The sequence below is a fragment of the Pectinophora gossypiella genome, chromosome 14 (genome assembly GCF_024362695.1).
Source record: "Pectinophora gossypiella chromosome 14, ilPecGoss1.1, whole genome shotgun sequence".
Lineage (NCBI taxonomy): Eukaryota > Metazoa > Arthropoda > Insecta > Lepidoptera > Gelechiidae > Pectinophora > Pectinophora gossypiella.
This window is the reverse complement of record NC_065417.1, coordinates 12,489,639-12,513,132: the sequence shown is the minus strand read 5'-3', so window position 1 is coordinate 12,513,132 and position 23,494 is coordinate 12,489,639. Positions and strand designations below refer to the sequence as shown.

Below are 23,494 nucleotides of genomic sequence, written 5' to 3'. Positions count from 1 at the left end.
ACCTTTGTACTGAAGTTGCAGCCACATTTCATACAAGGTGCTAAGATGGATATTTGCAAGAGTCACGCTGTAGCATTCTCCATTCTCGCCTATCAAAGACAAATTCTTTGCTTTCTTTATAAGACACGAAATTCGCCTTCTCTTTAATTTATTCCATGTAAACTCTGTAATTCTCTGTTTGTGTCTGTGTATTTCTCTGTGTCTCTGTCGTGTATCTGGACATGACGAATTTTATTTTACCGTAATGTAATCGTGGGTTTTATGAATAGGCTAGTTCTCTACTAGTCAAATCAGTTACTTTTTACTAAACGTCAAAACACGAAATCACTATGGAAGTTGTATAAAAAGCACATTGTGACGTCACAGAAAAACGTGATAAAATGTCTGACTTATTGTTACGTTTTTCTTGATTAAAATTCATAAATAAGTTAAATAGAAAAAAGAAATCGTTATTCGTTAGTTTTAGGTCTGTCTTTATTTAGTGATCTGAATTCTATAATCTTTTTATCTTGAACCTAGTATACGACCTAATTGTCGGTACCGGAAATCAAACCGGGTTCGTCGAGTTCAATAGATTTCCTCCTATATTAACGCACGAGTAACTTATGGCAATATTTCAGATTTGCTCGTAAGCTGTTATTAGTTACGCTGTGGTGGCACTTGGATGTTTGCCAGGACTGTAATGCTATCAGTATCCTCTCCCAATGAAAGAGTGATTAAAATGATTTTACATTTTGAGGTTTACGCGTTTAAAAACTATTTGAACATCGCTTTCCTTTAAATAAGAAAAGCAATTAATTGTTTTCACTCTAATTGTCTAATTTAATTTTCTTACATACATACATACATAAACTCACGCCCGTAATCCCTAATGGGGTGGGCAGAGCCACAAGTAATCAAAGACAACTTGCAGCCACTGTTGATACGTTGTTGTTGATTTAATTTTCTTACAATTAATTTATGATCATGTTTTCCAAACATTCAATCGTTTACACAATTGTCTTGAGTTCCAGGCCAACAACCGTGAAACGAAATTATAAAGTAATTAAATTTTAAACAGTAGACAAATACTTTGGGCTAACACAATACAAATTGTAATTTATCAACGTTCAAATCACAAGAGACGGCGGAGATTGTTTGTGGAACAGCTGACTTTAAGCGGGTAGCGATATACTTAAGGACCGAGCCACTGCGAAAAATATAGGTTTAAAGAAATCTTTATTCTCAATAAAAATACAAATTCACTTACTTGAGAACTTAAAAACTAAGTAATAAAAATAAATAAAAATAATAAAAATGTTTATTTCTCCACTTAAAACACAAAACAAAACAAAAAATTTTCTTAGTTGGCTAACATTGTGATACAATTGTATTTTAAGGGAGCTGGTGCTTGTAAAAGGATTTCCCTTGTACTACAGGTCACCAGGCCCCAACCCTTGGTAATTATTTAATATATTCTAATGTGTTACTAAGTAGCTACAAATATTAGAGAAATGTATAATTATATAATCCAAAAAATATATCAAAAAAAAAAAAAACAGAAATAAAGGAAGATATTAAATAAGGGAAAAACTGACAGGAACCTTCGAGATACGCAAGTGTGTGTGTGTGTGTGTGTTCTTTTGGGCTATTATTGCTGGTACCCAACAGATAGCCGTCACCCGCCATCCACTTCTAGAACAGGCAAAGACAAGTTAATGGAAAATTAACTAACGCAGAAAAGTAAGTATACGTAGAAAAGCATTTTGTGGGTATATGATAAATAAGAGCATCTAAAATATCTCTCTCTGTGTGACGCCTTACCGCGTAAGTGCGAACGAGACAATGAATCCGCCCGCGCTCCTTCTTACTCCTTATCACCTTACAACCATTTAGACTAAAGTAAGACTCACAGGGGGTGAGGAAAATCCACCTCAGCGCCCGATGCGAATTGGTACGGGGCGGAGAGTTACCGTTCTATACGCAGTATTATTCTTTATTCTAGCATTCTACATTGAAGTCATCTAAAAAAGCTTTTTAGACCACCAGGGTCTTTGTTGATATTACACACTTATTTTTATATGCAATATAATGCCTATTTCGATGATTTCCTTCGATATGGCCTTAGTCTCACAGGTAGGCATATACGCACTTATCAGGGGGGTTAAAAAGGCCACATCAAAGCAATTCATCTAAAAAAGCAATATTGCTATTTGACATTTTGTTTGCATTGCGCACTTACATTTTATATGCGCATATGTCATGTTGTAATTTTGCGTTTTTAGATGAATTGTACTGATGTGGCGTCATCGTGTTAAAAAAAGAAATTAAATTTTTAATGGTAATATTATTATAGAAAGGAAGTAATGAGGTTCGTCCACAGGGCCCCAATTCATAACGTTTGCTGTTTATCGTTAACTTTGTTATTCTTGCCTCTCCATCGACACCAATTGAACACTCTCAAGCCTGTTGCCTTGAATTTTGTACCGGGTGAGAACCCTCAGTACTCCCCATTTGTCCAGCAAATATACAATAAGTTCCGTCAAAAATACCTGTCTATGTACACTCGCTTCTCGCCGTTATTTATACGAACGCTGATGGTTATAAAGTTTAATTTAATATAAAATTACGTTTTAATTTTACCATAAACACGCATAAACAAGAAATTCAATTAATTGAAAGCCTTGGAAATGCAGTGGAAGGTGTTATTACTACACGGCATACTTACAAGTCACAAGACACCAGAAGATAATTTGCACCCACATTTGGTATTAAAATCCTTTTTCTCTCATGAAAGCTCTGAGGTCATTGACCGACAGCCATTTAAGAATAAAGTAAGACCCAGAGGGGGTGAGGTTGGCGCTCGATACAAATTGGTGCGAGGCGACGAGTTACCGTTCTATACGTAAATACGTAGAATTATTCTTAGTAGCTCACCAATTTACAGGTGCTGTTTTTTACGGAACCTTTTGTTTTTTTTTGACGTAACTTATTGTAGATTTGCCGCAGATGGCATTAACTACTTAGCCGGACAAATGGGGAGCGCTGAAGGCTCTCACCCGGTACAACGTTTAAGACAACAGGCCTGAGGGTGCCCAGTTGGGCGCGAACCTCGGCTCAGGGCGTCGTCTGAGAGGAAAAATATTTGAAAGAATTAATTTACCCTAGTGAGTCGATAGCGATAAGCGCTGAATGAGGGAAATCGTCGACCACGCCGGCGGGGTCAGTATCGGGGTCCTGAAGTGTTTGGTGTCGCGAGCTGATTGGCTGCTTCTATGGCTAGAGTAATCGGGTCGTCAGGATCGTATATTATACGGAAGCGACTGCCTGTCTGACCTTCCAACCCTCGAAGGGAAAACCAGCCCAATACAGCTTAGGTCACATACCTCCGAAAGAACCGAGGTTCGCGCCCGACTGGGCACCCCTAATTGTCTTAAATTTTGTACCGGGAAGAGCCCTCACCGCTCCTCATTTGTCCGCTCAAGTAGTTAATGCCATTTGCGGAAAATCCACAATAAGTCACGTAAGAAAAGCGCAGCGTACATTAAACCATTTGTTTATCTTACGCATATAACACCATGAAAAATGTTACATCGTAGCGTAGGTGGAATATTTGTACTAAAAATATATCGTCAGGCTTTCCGGTATAAATGAGGAAAAATTCGCATGCGTGTGTTCTTCTATCGTGTGGGTTGTGAGGTGGATTACCAAACTTCATCAACCCCGGTGTCAGGGTTACTATTGAGCCGCCAAAGGCCCCTGACTTAAAACACGTAACAACTACGTACTTACCCGGGACCAACGGCTTAACATGCCTACCGAAGCACGGATCGTCTTACTTTCGGACAATCACGTGATCAGCCTGTATTACAAAGTGATTTTTGTGATGTTTTCTCACCGGGATTCGAACCCGGGACCTCCGGATCGTGAGCCCAACGCTTAACCACTGGACCACGGAGGCTGATGCGTGTGTTGATAGTATTATATACTCTAAATGAATTAGGTCTAATAAAAAAAACCGTGTTAGAAAAAGAAATCAATTTTACATTACAATTAAGTACATTTACAATAAGTACATAAATATTTACTTATTAATACTTAATACATCCTAGTGCGCTTACCAACTATGATGGTGTCGACGATGCAGTCAAAAAAAATGCGTCTAAGGGCGCTTACTGACCAAGGTTGCCAAATTTTTTTTGCCAAGTCGGGATTTTGGAACGTCTTTGTCGAAAGCGGGACATAGTAAAAAAAACGTATATAATAAAAAGGTTTTGAATATTTATCTTCTAATTTGAGTGCAAATTACGTTTACGTGACAATAGATAGCAAAAATATCCATAGAAAATGTATTTTAATTGTAATTACGCACGTAACGCAACTCACTACGTGCTCACTGATTTCCTTCATTACGCGCCGGCCAGGCGGCCAGTCCACGCTTGTCTGTGCCATCCGTCCGCGCTTTCTCAGTACGTTGCACGCACGGTCGAGTTATTCCCGAAAAGCGGGACTGAGCCTGTCCCGTGCGGGACATTAAATTTTGATTTAAAAATCGGGATGTCTGGCAACGCTGTTACAGACCAACGATGATGGTGTCCACTGCATCATCGTTCTTTCAACGTAGATAATATCAGAAATCAGAAATGATTTATTCGTTTAGGATAGGTATTTACAGAGTCACCATTATATTATGGTATACATCAGTGTTACTGAGTCTCTATGCTGCTAATTATTATTAGCATGCAAATATCAAATTATTGTAGGTATAACTATATCGACCACCTATAGAATACTTTCCTGATTGTTGCACACAGTTGGTGCTTTTTACACTTTTTTGACAAATCACATTCTGATGTCATTTTAACTAACAACCTGTATATACACTTACACATTACAATACTATACACAACAATATTCGAAGTACTTGTCATTATAAGCACACTAATGTTCTAAACAGTCTTCAGTTTGCTTCACTTGCAGGTACAGAACCTCGCTGTTACTTCTGCATTTCTTCTCCGTTTCGAACCGATAGCCTTTGGCCAGGAAGTGGAATATCGTGATTGACACAAACATCAATCCCATATAAATGAATGTTTGGGTTTCCTGCAAATAGATAGAAAAAGTATTTTAGAAAAACTTTATGTATGTAAAATCAATAATTGTAGAATTTATTTTCGAACTCATGTTTGGATCATAAATGATTATCATGTTCTCAGCAGTGAAGGAAGACATCGTGAGGAAACCCCGCATTCCCGAGAAATGCATTTTCAAAGGTATGTGACCTAACTAGTATTGGACTGGTTTTCCCTTCGTGGGTTGGAAGGTCAGACAGACAGTCAAATCTTCAGGTTAGGTAAGCGGATCCTGTGAAAACGGGATAACGCTAGGATGACGATGATTACCTGTGGATAGTCAGCAAAGAGCCTGGTGATAACGATGATGATGACGTTGCCAGCAGCCTCGGTCAGAAGCCACACCGCCGTCATCACTGCTTTCATGCTCTCCGGAGATTCCTTGAACGCGAACTCATTGCCGGTCACGGCGAATAACACCTGGCGAAGACTCCAAGATTTTAAACAAATATGCTTTCTCTGCCTAAACACCTCCACCAACCCGTAGTGGAACAGCGTAGAGTATGCTCCATACCCATTCCGGTTGAGGGCAGGCCTATGCCCAGCAGTGGGACGTATATAGGTTGTTTATGTATGTGACTGCTTACAATACAATACAACAGACAACACAAAAACGCTTTATTGCAGTTATAAACACAACACTAAAAACAATTACAAAAGTGACAAGAGAAGTACAATCGGCGGCCTTCTTCTTCTATTATGTGGATTGTGAAGTCAATAACCGACCTTATCAACCCTGGTGTCAAGATTACTATTACAAGGTACAAGTTTACTAGCTGCCCCTCTAAGGATTGTATGAACATAATAACATTAAAATTGTTACCTCTGCGGTCGACATGATGAAAAATTGCGGTAACAACCACGCCATAGTTATTGAATTTGGTTCTGTTATTACAATCACATTGACATTCTGAAAAAAAATGTGTACAATGCAGAATTGTTACAGGATTTAGGAGTGGTATAATACAGCACTATAATATAGCACAGGCCTAATCTATGATAGCCGACTTTGCCCTTTTGCCCATTATTACATAATTACTCCTGTATCTAGGTCTAGGGGCTTCTTCATTGTAATGTGCCCGGAGCCTCAAATTGGTTAACGGCCCTGACTGATGACTTACTGCGTACTGCTATTAAGCATTTAGTACGCGAAGTTAAAGAGAGAAATATGAGGTTAAAATGGGGTAAATCGAAGCAATACATCTAAAAAAGCAATATTGCTATTTGTCATTTGTTTTCCATTGCGCACTTACTTTTATATTCGCAAATGTCATATTCTAATATTGCGTGTTTAGATGAATTGTTGTAGCCTTTTTAACTCCCGCCCCCCCCCCCCCCCCCCCCCAGGTAATAAACTCAACAGCAAAAAAGTAAAGACAAAATCATACTCACATATTCACCGTTGACCTCCTTCACCATAATAGTATACACCCCACCCATTTCTAACTCAATACCACTTTTTATGACATCATTCCCTTCTCTCAAAGAGTAAGTGGACGTGAACACTTCCACTTGAGGCATTACTTTGCTATCAACGAACATTTCTACTTCATTACGTCTGTCGTTGAATAGTGTCAGATTGGAAGTACTCGACACAATGAATCTGAAAATAAAAGGTTTTGTATAAATATGTTGAATGAAGAATGTCGTTGATAAATAAGTGCTTAGAGCATAAAAGAATGCTGAGTGCCTTTAGGAGTATTATAAATTATCTCTACAAATTATTACGAATCAGACTGACAGATCATGTTTTGGCTAAGAGCTCAGATCGTTATTCTCTGAGTATGGAAAGAATAGAGACGTTTACAAATGACTACCAATGCTTAGTACTACATTTAGTTACTTTATAAGAATACTTTAGATTACAAAACACTCGTTTTACACAGACACTACACATTGACGATATTATACACGCGCATCTGTGTGTGTGACGTCTGACGCTATAGGATTGAAGACTAAAGTAAGACCGAGGGGGTGAGGTAAACCTTGCTCAGCCGCTGGTGGGGAGCGGAGGTTGCCGTTCAATACGTAATATTATTCCTTATTCTATGGTATCACGCAATAAATATATTTTTTTACAGATATACAACACTGACAGTGTGTGTTGAATGCTGAAACTTACAAAATGTTTCAGGCATAGAACAACACGGACCTTTGGTGGTAAGGCGAAGTAATTAATGCCATTTGAAGCAAACCTACTTTTGATAAGGTATTACTATAATATATTTTTTTACGCTTAATGGGCCATTTTAGAGTTTAAATGCGGAAAACAGAGCCCACCGACTACTATCATATTTTTATGACAAACATAATGCTCAGGACTAAGTATATTCCAATTGGGATAGTCAGAACCTAGGTACAGACCTAAGTACAGTCATGATCAATATAATGTACCCACTTTAGGACTCTGTCGCACTAACATATTTGACATTTAGTGAGACTTACAGTTCAATTTGTCAAAAAAGTTAATGTGACATGGTACCAAAGTGTATACATATTAATGCTCGTGACCGTACACCTCAGCGAGCTTTCTGTTAGACCAACGTGATCGGCGGTGAGTCGTATTTGTATACCAGTAATATCTTATCAAAAAGAAACCAATTAACAAATTCCTTTTTTATTTTTCAAGTAGGTGCAGTGTAAAACATTTTTCAATAAGCCAATCTCGCCAGTTTCCATCAAAATGAAATATCACAATGAAGAAAATAAACAACAATTTAACGAGAAAACCACCAGACCGTTGTTTCTTTAGGTTCGTTTACCGGGAAAGATTAGCACGAGCCAATCTTGGATCTACTCCTCAATACCGTATCTTATAGTGATGTAGCGGATTTTCGGAAGTAAGAGAGAATTAATATACCATACTTATTTTTATGACTTTATTCGTGACTTAAGCATTGTATATTTGCTTCGAATGACATACTGTTCTTGGCCGATCCAATACTACTATTTTATTGACGTGAGTTATTGTAGGTTTGTTCCGATGGCGTCAAGGTGGAACACCCTTGGGTTTTAGTGGGTATACCGGGTGGCGACACCCGGGGAGTCCCACATAACCACGTCGCCTCCCCGGGCGGCGTGGTATGCGTAAAGCATTTCCCAACGTTAAAAAAAAAACATTTGTTCCGATGGCATAAACTACTTGATCGGACAAACAGGGAGCGCTGACGACTCTCACCCGGTACTCCGGTTCAATAATGAAGGCCTGAATTAGCTAATGAACGCCTGATGTGCTCGTAAGGTTGAAGAACAAGGAAGTTCAAAAGAAAGGACGTATTGGACGACAGATCCGGGCATTACCCATGTCATTATTATTTTTTGCGTGACTTATTGTATGTTTGTCTCAGATGGCATAAACTACTTGGCCGGACAAATGTTCTAAGACAACAGACCTGAAGGTGTCCAGTCCCATTACTCCATTGATTCTGTTTAATTCACTTTAAAAAGACTATAAAAATATTAAGAAGAGGCAAACATTCCAACTCTACTTCATCATTTTAACGAAGCGAACGCTATCGGTCGAAGTTTTGGTTTTAATACGTCATCATCACCATCACCAGCCCATTAACGACCCCACTGCTGGGGCACGAGCCTTCCCTATGGATGGATAGGGAGATCGGGCCTTAAACCACCACGCGGGCCCAGTGCGGATTGGTGGTTATTAACGACTGCTAATGCAGCCGGGACCAACGGCTTAACGTGCCTTCCGAAGCACGGAGAAGCTCGAGATGAAAACTTTTTTCTTTTTTTGTGGTCACCCATCTTATGACCGGCCTTTGCGAAAGTTGCTTAACTTCAACAATCGCAGACCGAGCGCGTTAACCGCTGCGCCACCGAGCTCCTCTTTTTAGTCCTACCTCCTACTCCTAGTTTTAAATACGTACTTAATATTAATATCGGCATAATGTTAACATGTAGTATCAATCACCAGTATCAAGAAAGATTAATAGTCTATTTTAAGGAGCTGTTTAATTACCTATATTGGTAATACGTAAAGGGCTAATTTTAGAAATAGGACAGTAATAGAATGCGACCATGGTAGGTACTCTATAGCAAAGTGGAAAACTTTGAAATGTCACAAAGCGGAAAACTTTGAAATTAACATACTTTTAACTGTAAAGCTCAAAGGATTTCCCATCAATATTGCGTAGGGGGATGTATTAACTAAAGTGTACACACTTTATATGGATAACGGATTAATAGATAGCGAAACTATATTTAGAACTGATTCGGGTTATTGAAGGGTTTACTAAATATCAACATAATAGTTCATGCAAAGTACTAAAGATTATTGAAAAATGTGTTTGTATGCCTTAAACTGGACAAGAGCAACAACATACTTAAGCATTTTAAAAATATACTATAACATAAGTAATACATATTTATATCATAATTATATAATATTTTAGAGGTCATAACAACGATCAAAGTTATAACTCACGTAAACTCGCCCCAATAGATTTATTGGCAGATTTGTAAGATGACATTAAAAATACAATACTCGAACTATTATAGGTTTTTCTTGCACCTTCTTTTCCCCAGCTATACAGGTTGTGGGAAGCTGCAGTAGTTTTAGGCGGATGAGACGTTCGTTATGTAAATAATGACGATTAAAGTGTAACTATGACACTACGACACTACGACACTATGTTACCTACTAAATAAAGATATTTTTGAATTCAAATTTAATTTATTAATATTTTTAATTTTTTTTATTATGTTTATATAAACGTCTTTATTCTTGTTTAATTTAATGCCTAAACACTCTGATACATAGATGATATAACCATAATGTTATTTAAAAAAAAAAAGACAAATAGATAATACAATTTACTCGCAATACCTCCAAGGCAAATGAGAGGGTAGAAGGGTGGTTAACGTGCAGGGACTGTTGGGGTATCTAGTTTCGGTGGGTGAAGATGAGTATCCTCTCTGTACGTAGTCATAGATACATATAACATAAACTGCCTATATACGTCCCACTGCTGGGCACAGGCCTCCCCTCAATCAACCGGAGGGGGTATGGAGCATACTCCACCACGCTGCTCCAGTGCGGGTTGGTGGAGGTGTTTTTACGGCTAATATCCGGGACCAACGGCTTAACGTGCCCTCCGAAGCACGGAATCATCTTACTTTTTCAGACAATCAGGTGATTCAAGCCTGAAAAGTCCTTACCAAACAAAGGACAGTCTCACAAAGTGATTTCGACAATGTCCCCATCGGGAATCGAACCCGGACCTCCAGATCGTGAGCCTAACGCTCTAACCACTAGACCACGGAGGCTGTTAAATGGAGGAGGCGCTGGAAGAGGCGTAGTCATAGAATAAACAATAATACTACGTATAGAACGGCAACTCCCCGCCCCCCACCAGCGGCTGAGCTAAGTTCCCCCCCCCCCCCTCGGGGACATAGTTTAACCCTTTCACGTGCGGAGACCATGGGACATTGATGGTTCATTATTATAGATAGTATGACACATTAGAATCGGAACGTCATTAGACGTTCTGTCCTTGAAAGTGTTAAACTTGAATCGTATGGCGTCAGATGTCACACACAGACGCGGGTGTACGATAACGTCAATGTGTGGTGTCTGTGTAAAACGAGGTCGTTTGTATGAAGTGTCCGGGGCGTGACGTAGTACTAACATGTATTCTGTGCCAAAGATATCGTCGCACATCACAAAATATAATAAGTATAAATTAACTTACCTTACAACAGGAAATCCCGCTTTACTTTTATCAACTTTATCCTTGAAACTATACAAAGCATTGCCTTCCAACAAAAACGACGCGGCCCGATTTTCTTCAAGCAAAAATGTTTTTCTCCTGTTTTCTATACACGTTCCGTTTACTAGGAACCTTACACTTCTAGTGCCGGTTACTTGGTAGTCCTTTCTAGTGTAGTGTGAGAGAATGGGGATGACGTGGGTTGAGTTCTGGTCGGTTATAGTGACGGGACACGGGTTGCCGTTGAATATTCTCAGTTGGGATAACCCTGGTTGCGGGAGTTGGGGATACGTCGTCTAAGGAAGAAAAATATCGGTATTATTTCAAGGGTTACTTTAGATTCTAAAGTTTAGAACGTGTGAGTTTGTGAAAGTGCCTGAAAGTGTTAAGAGGTTAGGCTACGTTAACACGGCAATATTTTTTTCGTACGACTTCTAAGAGATTTTATCGAATTTAGCAGCGGCAATATAAAAACTAATCGTTCACACAGAGACTACGCGGGAAAAATCCGTGTTTGAGATATATTTCGCCGCGCCTGTCCAGAATAGGTCCGTAAAAAGTTCGAATCGAATAGTCACCGTGTGGACGTAGCCTTAGAATTTCATAAGTATAATAAGTAATAAAGTACTATTTACGTAATTATTTATTTATTTATTTAATTATTTATTTGTGTATATATATATAATCTCACGCCTGTTATCTCCAATGGAATGAGCAGTAGATAATTAGAAAACAACTTTGCAGCCACTTTCGATACTAAGTCTTCGAGTGAACATAGTGAACTGTGACAGGTTATAGGTCCATCTCCCATATAATGACAGGGTGTTAGTAACATCGTAATGAAAACTTTGAGGGAAGATTCAGTCTTTTTTTAATTATTTTCAGTTCCATACTTTTGCGACGGAAAATTCTACTTGATATTAACTCAGAATCATGGTCTGCATCACCCAAAAGAAATAGAGGTGATCTTTAGTAGAGTCTTTGTTCTAGTTTTCGACAATTATTAGAGTTGTCAAGTTTGGGAGACAATTAAAAATAGAATTAACTCATATAGGTACTCCATTTTGACAAATATTTTATTTTGTTATCCATTCGCTACTTTTTAAAATATACCTACCAATCTGTAGATATTGTTACAAAGTATACAAACAACACGCTGTTCGATTTTTTGCTATTCGTAAATTCATCAGTATCGAACGAATTTGTCGCGTGTCAGCTACAAATCATTCGTACAGATGGTTTCGATATGCAGAATTTATTGCGAACAGCCTAATTGTATTTTTTAGCCTGCGTTCGTTTTCTAAATTCAATTTTTGAAAAGTTCAGTTTCATAGCTGAACCTGATCAGGAATTGCACCCGAGTCCTTTGTTTTGCAAAAAGAAAGGAACCTTTCGCGACTAAGGGACGTTTTGGATAAGAGACATCCTGCAGCGAAAACAATGCAATATCATTGGAAGATTTTTTATCAGTTGGCTCGACCATTATACCTAGCCTAGATGATACGGCTCACCACCTATCACGTTGGTCTAACAGAAAGATCGGTGAAGCGTAGGTAGTTGGGTATTCAGTTCATCTTGCGATGGATGTACTCGGACTAAATGAACTAGGAATATAAACGTTAGGTTATTTTATGTTATCATTGTAAGCGACAAAAGGGTATGAAGGGTATGAGGGTAGGGTATGAACCTACCAACATTAAAATAAAGACCACACATGCCTGAGAGCACTAAAGGGTATTACAAACTTCACTTACTTACCTTTAAATAAATCTCCACCAAAGCCGAGGCAATAAACGCTATTCCGGCCAGGTATCCGCCTAAAGTTAGCTTATGAAGCGGGTTCTTCAGTATGTTACGTTTTTCTAAAAACGGGTATATGTACTGAAATTAAAGAACACATTTTTATAAATTAATAATCTTTTTTTCTTATGTACTCTTTCTATTTCTCTTTTGTTTTGTATTTTGTATTTCCTGTTTGTACAATAAAGTATTTGTTGTGTTATGTTATAACGATACCAGAAACTACTGTATGTTATCTTGTCCCGTGCATCGGCTTCTAACCAAAGACATGCGTATGCAAACGTGTAATGTGTTTGTTTATATTGTACACAGACCTAGACCAAAATGTTTGTCCAGCCGAAATTCGAACCCACACTCGCACATTAGACAAACCCTGTCAACCGCGGTAATTGAATGTCGAATAACCCTAGATACCAATACTGATCCCGCCGGCGGGATCGAAGATCTCAACAGTTACTATAAGTAAGTACTTATAATTTTATTTCAGCCAAAGCCGGATATAAAACTTTATAATAATATAAAACACAAAGAGAAGGTGCAGGTCGTGTCATATCGGGAGGTGAAGGTTTTGGCGGGAAGAAGAGAGGAATGGCGGTTACTCCACCGACAAGAGCGCAGCTCTTAAATAGAGAGAGAGAGTATAATATAAAACTAAATAAATGTAATAATGGAGCCTATTCGGGCAGTTTGGCAGCCCTTAAATTAGTGCCGTTCTTTACTTACAATACGTGCAAGAAAAAGATGCAGATACATCAGATGGCATTGACTACTTGGATGGACAAGACTTATTTCAGCAAAGTTTGCCTATTCCTTTTTGATGCGAACAGCGAAGGATTGGATCTGCCTGCCGTCGTGTGTTTTTCCATTCGTTATAATCTGGAAGTCTTCAAAGCTGCAGTGAATTGGCATTTGCTGGGTAAGCGTGATCCACAGTAGACCACATCGTCACTCACCATCAGGTGAGACTGTGGTCAAACGCGAGCACTTACATTATTTAAAAAAAAGTTTATAAAGCCGGTTGAATTTCACTACATGACAATGAAATACCAACTGAAATCAGATACAAAAGGACGAAGCAACCCTGAATTTTACCCATGGTAATAATTTGTTATAACGTACCTTATGTGTTAAAGGAATCAAAATGAGGATTGAAATCGGCGCGATGACTTGTAACTGGTCTGGCTTTACTGTGAAGAACCAAAACTTTCCGTTCATTTTAGTTGCTTGAAGGGTCCAACGTGATCCCTGCAATATAAAAGGTACTTGACATGGATTTATGATGAATAACCACTAACCACTTAAACCTGCGTCATAAATCTATCTTATCTTAGAGCGCATAATCTATTTCATGCTATTATATTTACCATCTGATCAAGCAGGGCCCAGAACACGGGTAGTACAGTGAACAGCACCAAGATGTTCAAAGTTTTCTTAATATCCCTGATGAACCTTTGGTCGTATTCGTGTTGCGTGCTGTCCAACCAATGGGAATCCTTTTCGCCCCTGTTTCGTTTTAACAGTGCGTTCTTCAGACCTAGCTGCGAAATAACATAAACATTATTCAACAAAGTTTATCTTAATTAATGTTTTAAGCCGCGTTATTATCAGGGATTTGAAACTCCCGATATTTGAACACTGTCGCAAGAGCCGTGATCATTAGAACCCGGAAGAACGGAAGAACCCGGTATTATGTGTTTCAATTATGATAATTACCGCGTAAACCTCAACAACGTATAAATATTATCTTTTCTCTAAAATTATGTAAGTAAGTACCATCAAATAATGTATACCTTATGCCTACTTCTCATCAAAACAAGCTGAATAAAACCGTTTAAAAATCGAAACACTATAGATTTCTTGTGCTACAAAACACTTTAAATAAATTTTAAATTTGGATTTGGAACATTAACAAATACTCTTACTTGCCTATTGTAAAGTGACAATATTTATTTTTTATCCTAATATACTTTCTTGTTTCTGACTGATATGATACATAACTCTTACGACATAAACTTACGAGGTGTTTCGATTTTTTTTTTAATGAGAAGTGTGTACATATGTGTGACATGTTTATTATTATTCATAAGGTGCAAGTTGTCTTTTGATTATTTGTGTGCCTCTATCCATGGGAAGCGATTTTTTGTATGTTACTTAAGTTTTTAACAGAAAACAACCCACACTAGAGAAAACAGAAACAATTTTCAGTGTATCTTCTAGAATATAAACTACTACATTTAAGCTGTCACAGCAAAAAAAATAAAAAAATAAAAAACAAACATTCTAGACATCCACCGCAGTCGTAAAAAATGTAATTATAAACAGTCAACACAGTAGTACAGTCATTTCATTTTCAATAGCTGTAACAGCTACAAGTGTTAATTTCAAAATGTCACTTCAAAACTTCAACTTCACGTTGACCCCTGACTACCCCAATTGTGATAAAGTCGTGAGCTTGTTACGTTACGGTCATCAAATATCTTCATTACATCGCAAATAGGGAATTCACTGTCTGGACTAAGCAAGATCAATACGTGTCCTCAAACAAACGTGTTCAGGTAGAATCCTACAAATCCGCTGGAATTAATCGACTGTCCGATAATAATGGATGAAGAGAAATACCTATTTATCTTGAAGCAGTTCTTGTGGAAAAATTAGGTATTATGAGCATTAATGGTAGCCACCCGTGAGTCGTGGTAGCGCAGTTGGTAGAACGCTTGCCTCGCTTCGAAGTCGCAGATTCGAATCCAGCACAGGCCTAAACCAATATATTATTATGGCGTCAGAGTCACACACACAGGTGCACTTGTGCGATAACGTCAATGTGTAGTGTGTGTGTAAAACGAGGTGTTCCGTATCAAGTGTCCGGGGTGTGCCAAAAGCAAACCATTTTTGAAGTAGGTACTTATATTAAAAAAAGAACTCACAAAAATCTTCTTCGTATACATACCTACGCATAACTAGAAAAAAAAACCAAGATGGACATTTTATTCTGCAAAGAGGGGAAAGAAAATGTTGAATAAGTTTTCGTGAGTTGCACTAAGTAAGTGAATTTTAATATCAGCGAACTTCACCCGTCGAGGAGGGAAATTGAAAATTAAAATGTACGATACTCCTCTAGTATATTTTAGGTGGAAGTGGTTTTATAATAGAGCGACTTTACTACGAACCCCGGCTAATGTGACAGGCGTGTAGGTTAACCGCATAGTGCACAGTACCTATAGATATTAATATCTATAGGTATATATTTTAATCAACTCGACGACTTATAAAGATCAATACACAAGTAGTATCGATACTTACCTAACTTTACCTTTTTTTGTTACCTAACTATTCCATATTCTATGGTACTACGTAAAACGAAATGAGCTACCTATTTTTCGAGGTTTTATGCGCAATCTTGACCAAAACAGTGAAAAGTCCTGGCGGTCGAAAAAACCACATTGTAGCAATTCATCTAAAAAGCAATAAGTATTGCAACTTCACATAGCAATATTGCTTTTTAAGACGAATTAACTACTAGTACGGTAAGCGGGGGGTATAAAAACGCCATATTGAAGCAATTGCATACCTATCGTTCGAAAGTAAGATGATCCGTGCTTCGGAAGGCACGTTAAGTCGTTGTTCCCGGTTACTACTTATTGATGTAAATATTGTAGTCGTTACATGAGCCATGTCAGGGGCCTTTGGCGGCTCAGTCAGTAATAAACCTGACACCAGGGTTGATGAGGTTGGTGTTCCACCTCAGAACCCACACGATAAGAAGAAAAAGAAGCAATTCATCTTAAAAAGCAATATTGCTATTTGTAGTTTCAATACTTTCCTACTTAAATGTATCGCTTTTAGATCCCCGCTTTCCGTTCCGCAACGCTGAAAATACCTAAGGTTAATGGGTGGAGTGCTAAGATCCCTTACCGACACGCACTTTACAAAGTCCAGAACTATATTGCCTTCTGGTTTCTTCATTACATAATGATTCCTCGCGCTCACGAATATCACTGAAAAGAAAAAATACGAAATAAATGAAGATGGAAGGTTTATATTCTAATATTAAAATAAAATATAATTTATTAAAAGCAATAAAAATAACATTTCATCAAATTACAAAAAATATCTAATCAAATTACAATATACCCGTATAATACTCTAAATAGGCACTTATATTATAATTACAAATTAAATATCAATACAATTATAAATTAACAATTCAATTCTTGAAATAAATTAAAATAATAAGTAGATAGATTTTTTATTGAAAGAGAAATAGATTAACGTTGGTACGGCTCATCACGTTGGTCTTACAATCTCTCTCTAACTTTTCATCCCTTCTTTTTTGAAGTCGGATTATAATACGATTATTATGTGTGTGCCTTTGTTCCTCCTTTGAGTCTTTAGGCAATCACAATCGTGTAATTGCCTAAATACTCAAAGGAGGGACAAAGGCACACCTCTAGAACCATGGTATAAGACCTACACGGGTGAATATCAAAACAACTTTGGTGGCGACTGTCATATAATTTTTTGTGAAATTGGGAAAATTGGGAATTGAAAAATTCCTTTTTCATGTCGGAACCGAGGATCCTTTTGGATCTTTTTCATGTCGGAACCCAATTTTTCACGAAAAAATAATATGAAATTTCGCCACCAAACTTGAAATTTTGAGATTCACCACACCATGTCTAGAATAGAACACACTCTAAATTAGGTACTTGCGCTACACTGCCGCTATGGGTTGGTGGAATAAAGCCTAAGCCTAAATGAATAAGATTGTTTTTCTGATAGTTAACGTAATTGTTACAACTAAGGTCTTACCTATAGACACGAGTACAATCAAACCCGGGGCACCAAACGCAACGGAATAGCAATCTTTATCCCCGAAACAATGTATTTCGGACCGCAATATAGGCGACACTGTCTTAGCAATCAACGATCCCACACATAACGTAAAGTACAATATATTGAAATATGCCGCCAAATGCTTCTCCTGCTGAGGCAACTTGAACTGATCTCCACCAAACGCAGCCACGCAAGGTTTTATTCCTCCAGTACCAACTGTGATCATAAATAATCCAATCATTGTGCATAACCTGAAAACATTAATTCATTGTAATTCGGGCGATCGCGCCATAACTTCGCTTAAAAACTTTCGAATTTTATTTTTTTAAAAGAGATATTAATAGTGTTGTAGCACAATAATTATATTTATGTCTATAATTTTAAAATTAAATCGATAAGAGTAATAGAAACTTGCCCGTAGAAATCGATAATTATAATGCTGAAAAATGGTACTTAAATGGAGTTTTTTTTTTTGTATTACTTGCCTTGCTGGTAGACCCAATTGGGGTATAGCGGTAATAGCAACTAACGAGTTTCCTGCTGCGTATACAAACATTAAGTACAATATAGTCCTGAAAAATATTTTATGTGTTAGAAAAGGTGCTGCATATTTATAATTATTTACAAGTTTACATTTGTTAGTTTTCTTAGAAAAGTAATATAATCACCTGTATTTACCAAGGTAATTGTCGGCTATGATACCTCCAAGAATAGGGAAAAAGTAAATAAGCGTGCTGAATATATGATACATTTCCGTAGCACCATCATCAGTAAACCCTAATTTACTTCGGCAATATAATGTCAGGAATGCTGCAAACAACAACCTCACATAGGAAATGCGTTATCACAGAGTTACAGCATAAATAATAATCAAAATTAGACACAAAATTTTCTATACATACTTACATATATTTTTATGACAACACGCTAGTATAATTTTGAGCTTGGTAGGCAACAAATCACGATTCTATACTTTTTATTACTATTGTGGTTAGGGAAAGTTTTTTTTTACCCCAACTGTGAAAACTTCGGAAACTTTCCTTTATAAGAGGGTAAAGAACAAAGTTATTCTTTGAATTTCTCCCAACCAATAACTTTCCTAAAACCCATGTCATAGTTTATACACGTGCAACCTTTGGAGCAATTACACCAAAAAGACCTTCAGTGCTCTGCGCGTTCAATATAATAACGCCTTCAGGGGGTTGTTGGGGCTGCCCTGGCGCTGCAGTGCCTCGGGGATGTTCGCCTCCTGGAGCACTGATGGCTTCCAGGCTGTTCTACGCAAGCGTGTGGCTTCTCTGTGGGAGCGAGTGCGGGGCAGCAGCAACAGTCTCCTGAAGGTGGTCTCACAAAGGATGGACAGTCCCATCCTCACTCACTGGATGTACATGCATGTGACATCCAATGAAAATTATAAATTTTACTAACTTAGATATAATCTTCTATTACTAACAAAATATGGATAAATATCTGAAATAAATATTTCATTCATTCATTCATTCATTCATTCATTCATTCATTCATACAATATTTTCATGATTTTTAGGTAGGTACTTGTGTAATGTGAAATGAATATTTATTTTACTTACCTCGCATTCCAGAAAAAGAGAAACGTTCACAAAACTCCGCCAATATAATGACAATCACTAATCTTGGAAATCGGCCATGAGCCTAAAAACAATATTTTGAAATGAGTCACTTGTAATTAAAACACTTGACAAATTATATATACTGTACATATCGTCACTGGAAAGGCAAAATTACGTAAGCGCCAAAATAGGTATTTTGGGTTTTTTATATATTCGGAATCAGCGTTTCATTCTGCGTCGATCTGTCTGGGTAGCATTGCGATACGAGCACTTTTTTGGCGCTTACGTAAATTTGAAAATAGTCGACTTTTTTCAATTCCAGTTTCTTAAACGACAAGATTTTGGTGTTTTTTTCGTGACTGGTGTATAAGTAATATTGTGGTCCTATATAATAACTACATATTAACTTTAAGTAAATTTGGCATTCTATAGTTTGAAAAGTATCATTTTATTAGTAATTTTGGACTACTGAAAATAAAAAATAGACTATGTATAAGTCATTTTTATTTACAGCTTTTAAAATAAGTAAGGCGTATAAGAAAAAAATGTCTTAGCATGTTTATGCAGTGAATGGCGAATAAGTAATTTTGACTTACAGTATTTAGAATAAGTAAGGCGTGTACGTAAATTTGCCTTCGCATTTTTATGCTGTTATTAAGCAAGTTTGTGGGCTAGCAGTAAGTTTCCCAGGAAGTTATTTTTTAACAATAGATCTAAAAGTAAAACTATTTTAGAATTGATTTTATAATTTATTAGCGACCCGGCTTCGCTCGGATGCAATGCTAAGGAAAAATGAAATTATTTACGACATCACATTAAAATCCTCAAAAATAACAGTATTTCTACACTATTTATTGGATGTTATTATACATACCTATAAACTTTCCTCTTGAATCACTCTATCTACTAAAGAAAATTGCATCAAAATCCGTTGCGCAATTTTAAAGATTTAAGCGTACATAGGGATATAGGGACAGAAAAAGCGACTTTGTAATACTTTTTAAGTTCTGTCGTTTGCATATTTAGCGCCAATTTTGAATTGAGAACTCTAAATTCAAATTTGTTGGAATTTCGAATATCAAAACAATTGAAAGCATTAGGATTAATGCAATTGTTTAGTCACAGCGTTGGTTTGAATCTGTCAGATGTCCGAAAATGAATCTTACAAAGAAAAATTTTCTATAACTTTCGAAGAGGCCTACTGCGACTTCAGTGTTTCAAACAGTTAAAATCTCTATTCCACGATGAAGTGCCATGTCTGCGAGCCATCGAACGCTGGTATTTAGAATTCGAGCGTGGATATCCGCCTTCACTGAAGATAATATCGTTGCTGTGAGACAACTAATCCTCAAAAATCGTCATGTGACATACCGAGAATAGAGGCGTTATTAGGCATTTCAGGGACAACCATTTAAACGATATTGAATGAGGCACTTGGTGTGAGAAAACTAGTTTGCCGTTGCATCCCGCATTTTCTGACGATCATAAGGTAGCCCGCGTCAGATGGTGTAAGAAAACTCTTCAGAGGTTCAACCGAGGAGAGTCAAATCACGTGTACGACATCATCAGTGGTGACGAATCTTGGATTTATGCTATTATCCTGATTCCAAACAACAATCCACAGTTTGGGTCTTCCAAAAAGAGTCAAAGCCGACTAAAGTTGTTCGCTCTCGAAGCACTTCAAAGAAGATGGTGGCTACCTTCGTGGAGAAAATCGGTCATGTTACGACAATTGCACTTGAAGATCGTAGGACGGTTAATGCAGATTGGTATACCACAATTTGTTTACCACAAGTCATCGCCGAACTTCGAAAATCTAACCCAAAGCGACGCATGATGATGCGCAGGAGTGCAGGATGCTGCACCATGACAACGCAAGCTCACACACCGCTCGTCAAACGATTATTTGAAGCAGGAAAACGTAGAAATTCTTGACCATCCTCCATACAGTCCTGACCTAAGCTCCAATGATTTCTTTACATTTCCTAAAATTAAAAAAGAAACTCTTCGCGGTCGAAGGTTCCAGTGCGGTGAAGAAGCGGCCAACGCTTTCAAGTCAGCCATTTTGAACACTTCTACTTTGGAGTGGAATAAATGTTAAATAATACCTGGTTCGAGCGAATGGAAAAGTGTATTAAACTTCGTGGTAAATACTCTTAAAAACAATAAGGGGAATTATTGAGGAATTAAAAAGACTTGACCCTTCCAGAGACTTGACTCGACTTAGAGCCACGTATGCTTGTCCTAATTCAAACAATTTTGAGCCCAAATATACTACTGCATGGTCGACTGTGCTGCCCTGCATATGTTATGTTTTGTTAGTGGGCTCTGTTTTCCGCATTTAGACTCTAAGGTGGCCCATTATGCGTGTAATTGTTGACTACGTAAGCCAACCTATCTCCTTCCAGAAGCTCAGAAGCCTCCTGGGGATTTCACAGGCTTCGCGGAGCGACCCCACCCAGCGATCCACTGTGCTGCCCTGCATATTATGGACGGTGGATGACAATGACAAAATTAAGGGCAACATCTTTCTTTCAGTCATTTTGTAATATCGTCCATCTTGGATTTGAAATTTTGACATAATGACAGTATTCTACTAGTGTAGTCCTATCTTTGATACCCATATTGAGGGGGTTGTGGAAAAATATGTAATCCCCCATTATGTACCGGCTGCCATCTTAGATTTATAATGTTATTGATTTTACTATATTGTATTGCCATCGGAATTAAAGGTGCGTACCAAATTTCAGATCAATCTGACAACAGGAAGGTACTGCAATATCTAATTTTGATACAAATATACCGTACGGGTTTAGCTAAATAAAACCGTTTAACCCTTTCACGGACAGAGACCATGGGTCATTGGTGGTTCATAATAGGTAGTATGGCACCTTGGAATCGGAACGTCCGTATACGTTCTGTCTTTGAAAGTGTTAAAAATAAACTTTTACAAACAGATAACGGGTTGTACGCTATTATTTATATTTTATGAAACTTTATTTCTGGCACTTCAGTATTTTAATAGCCATTTTATAAATCAATTGAAGTAATAAGTAGTTTAAAGAGGTATTAAGAATAATTATTTGTCTCTTACGTCTTTTTACCCATGTAAGATATTACAAAAACTTACTTTAAAGAATTTTTGGTGAACTGACATAATCAATCGATCACTTTGTAGGCAATTTTTACATAATGAGAGCAGATGTGTAAAAGTCGTTACAGTAACTTTTACTCCGCTAACATTACAGTATTATTATATTTAAAGAAATATTGTCGTTCTCGTATGCATTGTCGTAAGAGCTGTAAGTAATTTTGCTTCCAAATAATATTTTAACCAGATGGCGGTTAAGTAAATTTGCTTTACTGTAAACTGAAGTCATTTTTACGTAAGCGCCACTATATCCTAAAATAGCAATCCAACAGTTATAATATGTATTGCTGGACATAGAAAATTAAAAAACAATGTAACCTTACTTTGACATCATCTAAATTGGATAATTGGGTAAAAAGTTATGATAAAAAAACGAAAAAATGAAACTTTAAACGGCTTTTTCTCGAAATGGCCTTTTGGCGCTTACGTAATTTTGCCTTTCCAGTGACGATATATATCCGTGTGCTAGAAATAGTGAAAGGTTTCGTCTCTCTGCGTGAGTGTTTTTGCAGATTGCCCATTCTATTAGTACCCTTGGTCTAGAAGGCAATTTTTTTGCATCCCGATTTTACGATATTACTATTCAACTATTAAAGGTATTTTTTCTATAAAATAATATATTCCTTTAGAAATATATACCAGCGGTCCAGAAGGATGTTCGGCATCCTTTTCCACTTCCTTCGACATTGTAGCACCTCACAACACGTAAATACAACAAAGAATGATCGGATGCAATTTTACATTCCTATTTTATAATGTTACGTAGTTAGACGTGTTTTCTCAGCAAACAATCCTATCACAGCATGGCTTAACCAATCTGAACAGCTAAACTTTGGAGGGACAAGTCAACAATAGTCAGTTTATTTTATTTTCCATAAAACTTTTCCTGTACTTTTAATGTTTTTCTTTATAAATTAGTATAATACAAATATATAAAAGACGACAGTAATCATTACATACATACACGTTGAAGAGGGTCTATAATAGATTAGCTAGCTTTTATTATTGGTGGTGAAAATGTACTTCGAGACTATATAGATACAAATTATCTGTACCTAGAGGTAGAAGTATTAACTACTATTTAGCAATATTTTCTTTTATTTTGGTATATTTTCAATAAAATATATCTGTATTATACCACAATATTGACAGGTCCCAAACGTGATCAAGGGCATTGTGCTTACATTTTATCCCGAACAAAATTAAACGTATCGATTTTAAGTAAATACCTGTACCTGTAATTCAATATTAGCTTTGGCAGATACCAGGTTACTGATCTTGCGA

At 37.2% G+C, this 23,494-nt stretch overlaps 1 protein-coding gene across 1 annotated transcript; it reads right to left on the bottom strand.

Moving 5' to 3' along the window:
- Window positions 1-4,093: 4,093 nt before the first annotated feature.
- Window positions 4,094-22,930, bottom strand: LOC126372740 (peptide transporter family 1-like). Its single transcript, XM_050018610.1, has 14 exons — window positions 22,850-22,930; window positions 19,060-19,141; window positions 18,139-18,280; window positions 17,956-18,042; window positions 17,447-17,721; window positions 16,550-16,632; window positions 14,002-14,175; window positions 13,757-13,882; window positions 12,596-12,718; window positions 10,820-11,133; window positions 6,504-6,714; window positions 5,935-6,021; window positions 5,382-5,531; window positions 4,094-5,082 (listed from the first exon to the last, which is right to left on the bottom strand). Exons 1-14 carry the CDS (start codon window positions 22,895-22,897, stop codon window positions 4,921-4,923), a joined length of 2,064 nt encoding a protein of 687 aa, XP_049874567.1. The 5' UTR covers window positions 22,898-22,930; the 3' UTR covers window positions 4,094-4,920.
- Window positions 22,931-23,494: the final 564 nt, after the last annotated feature.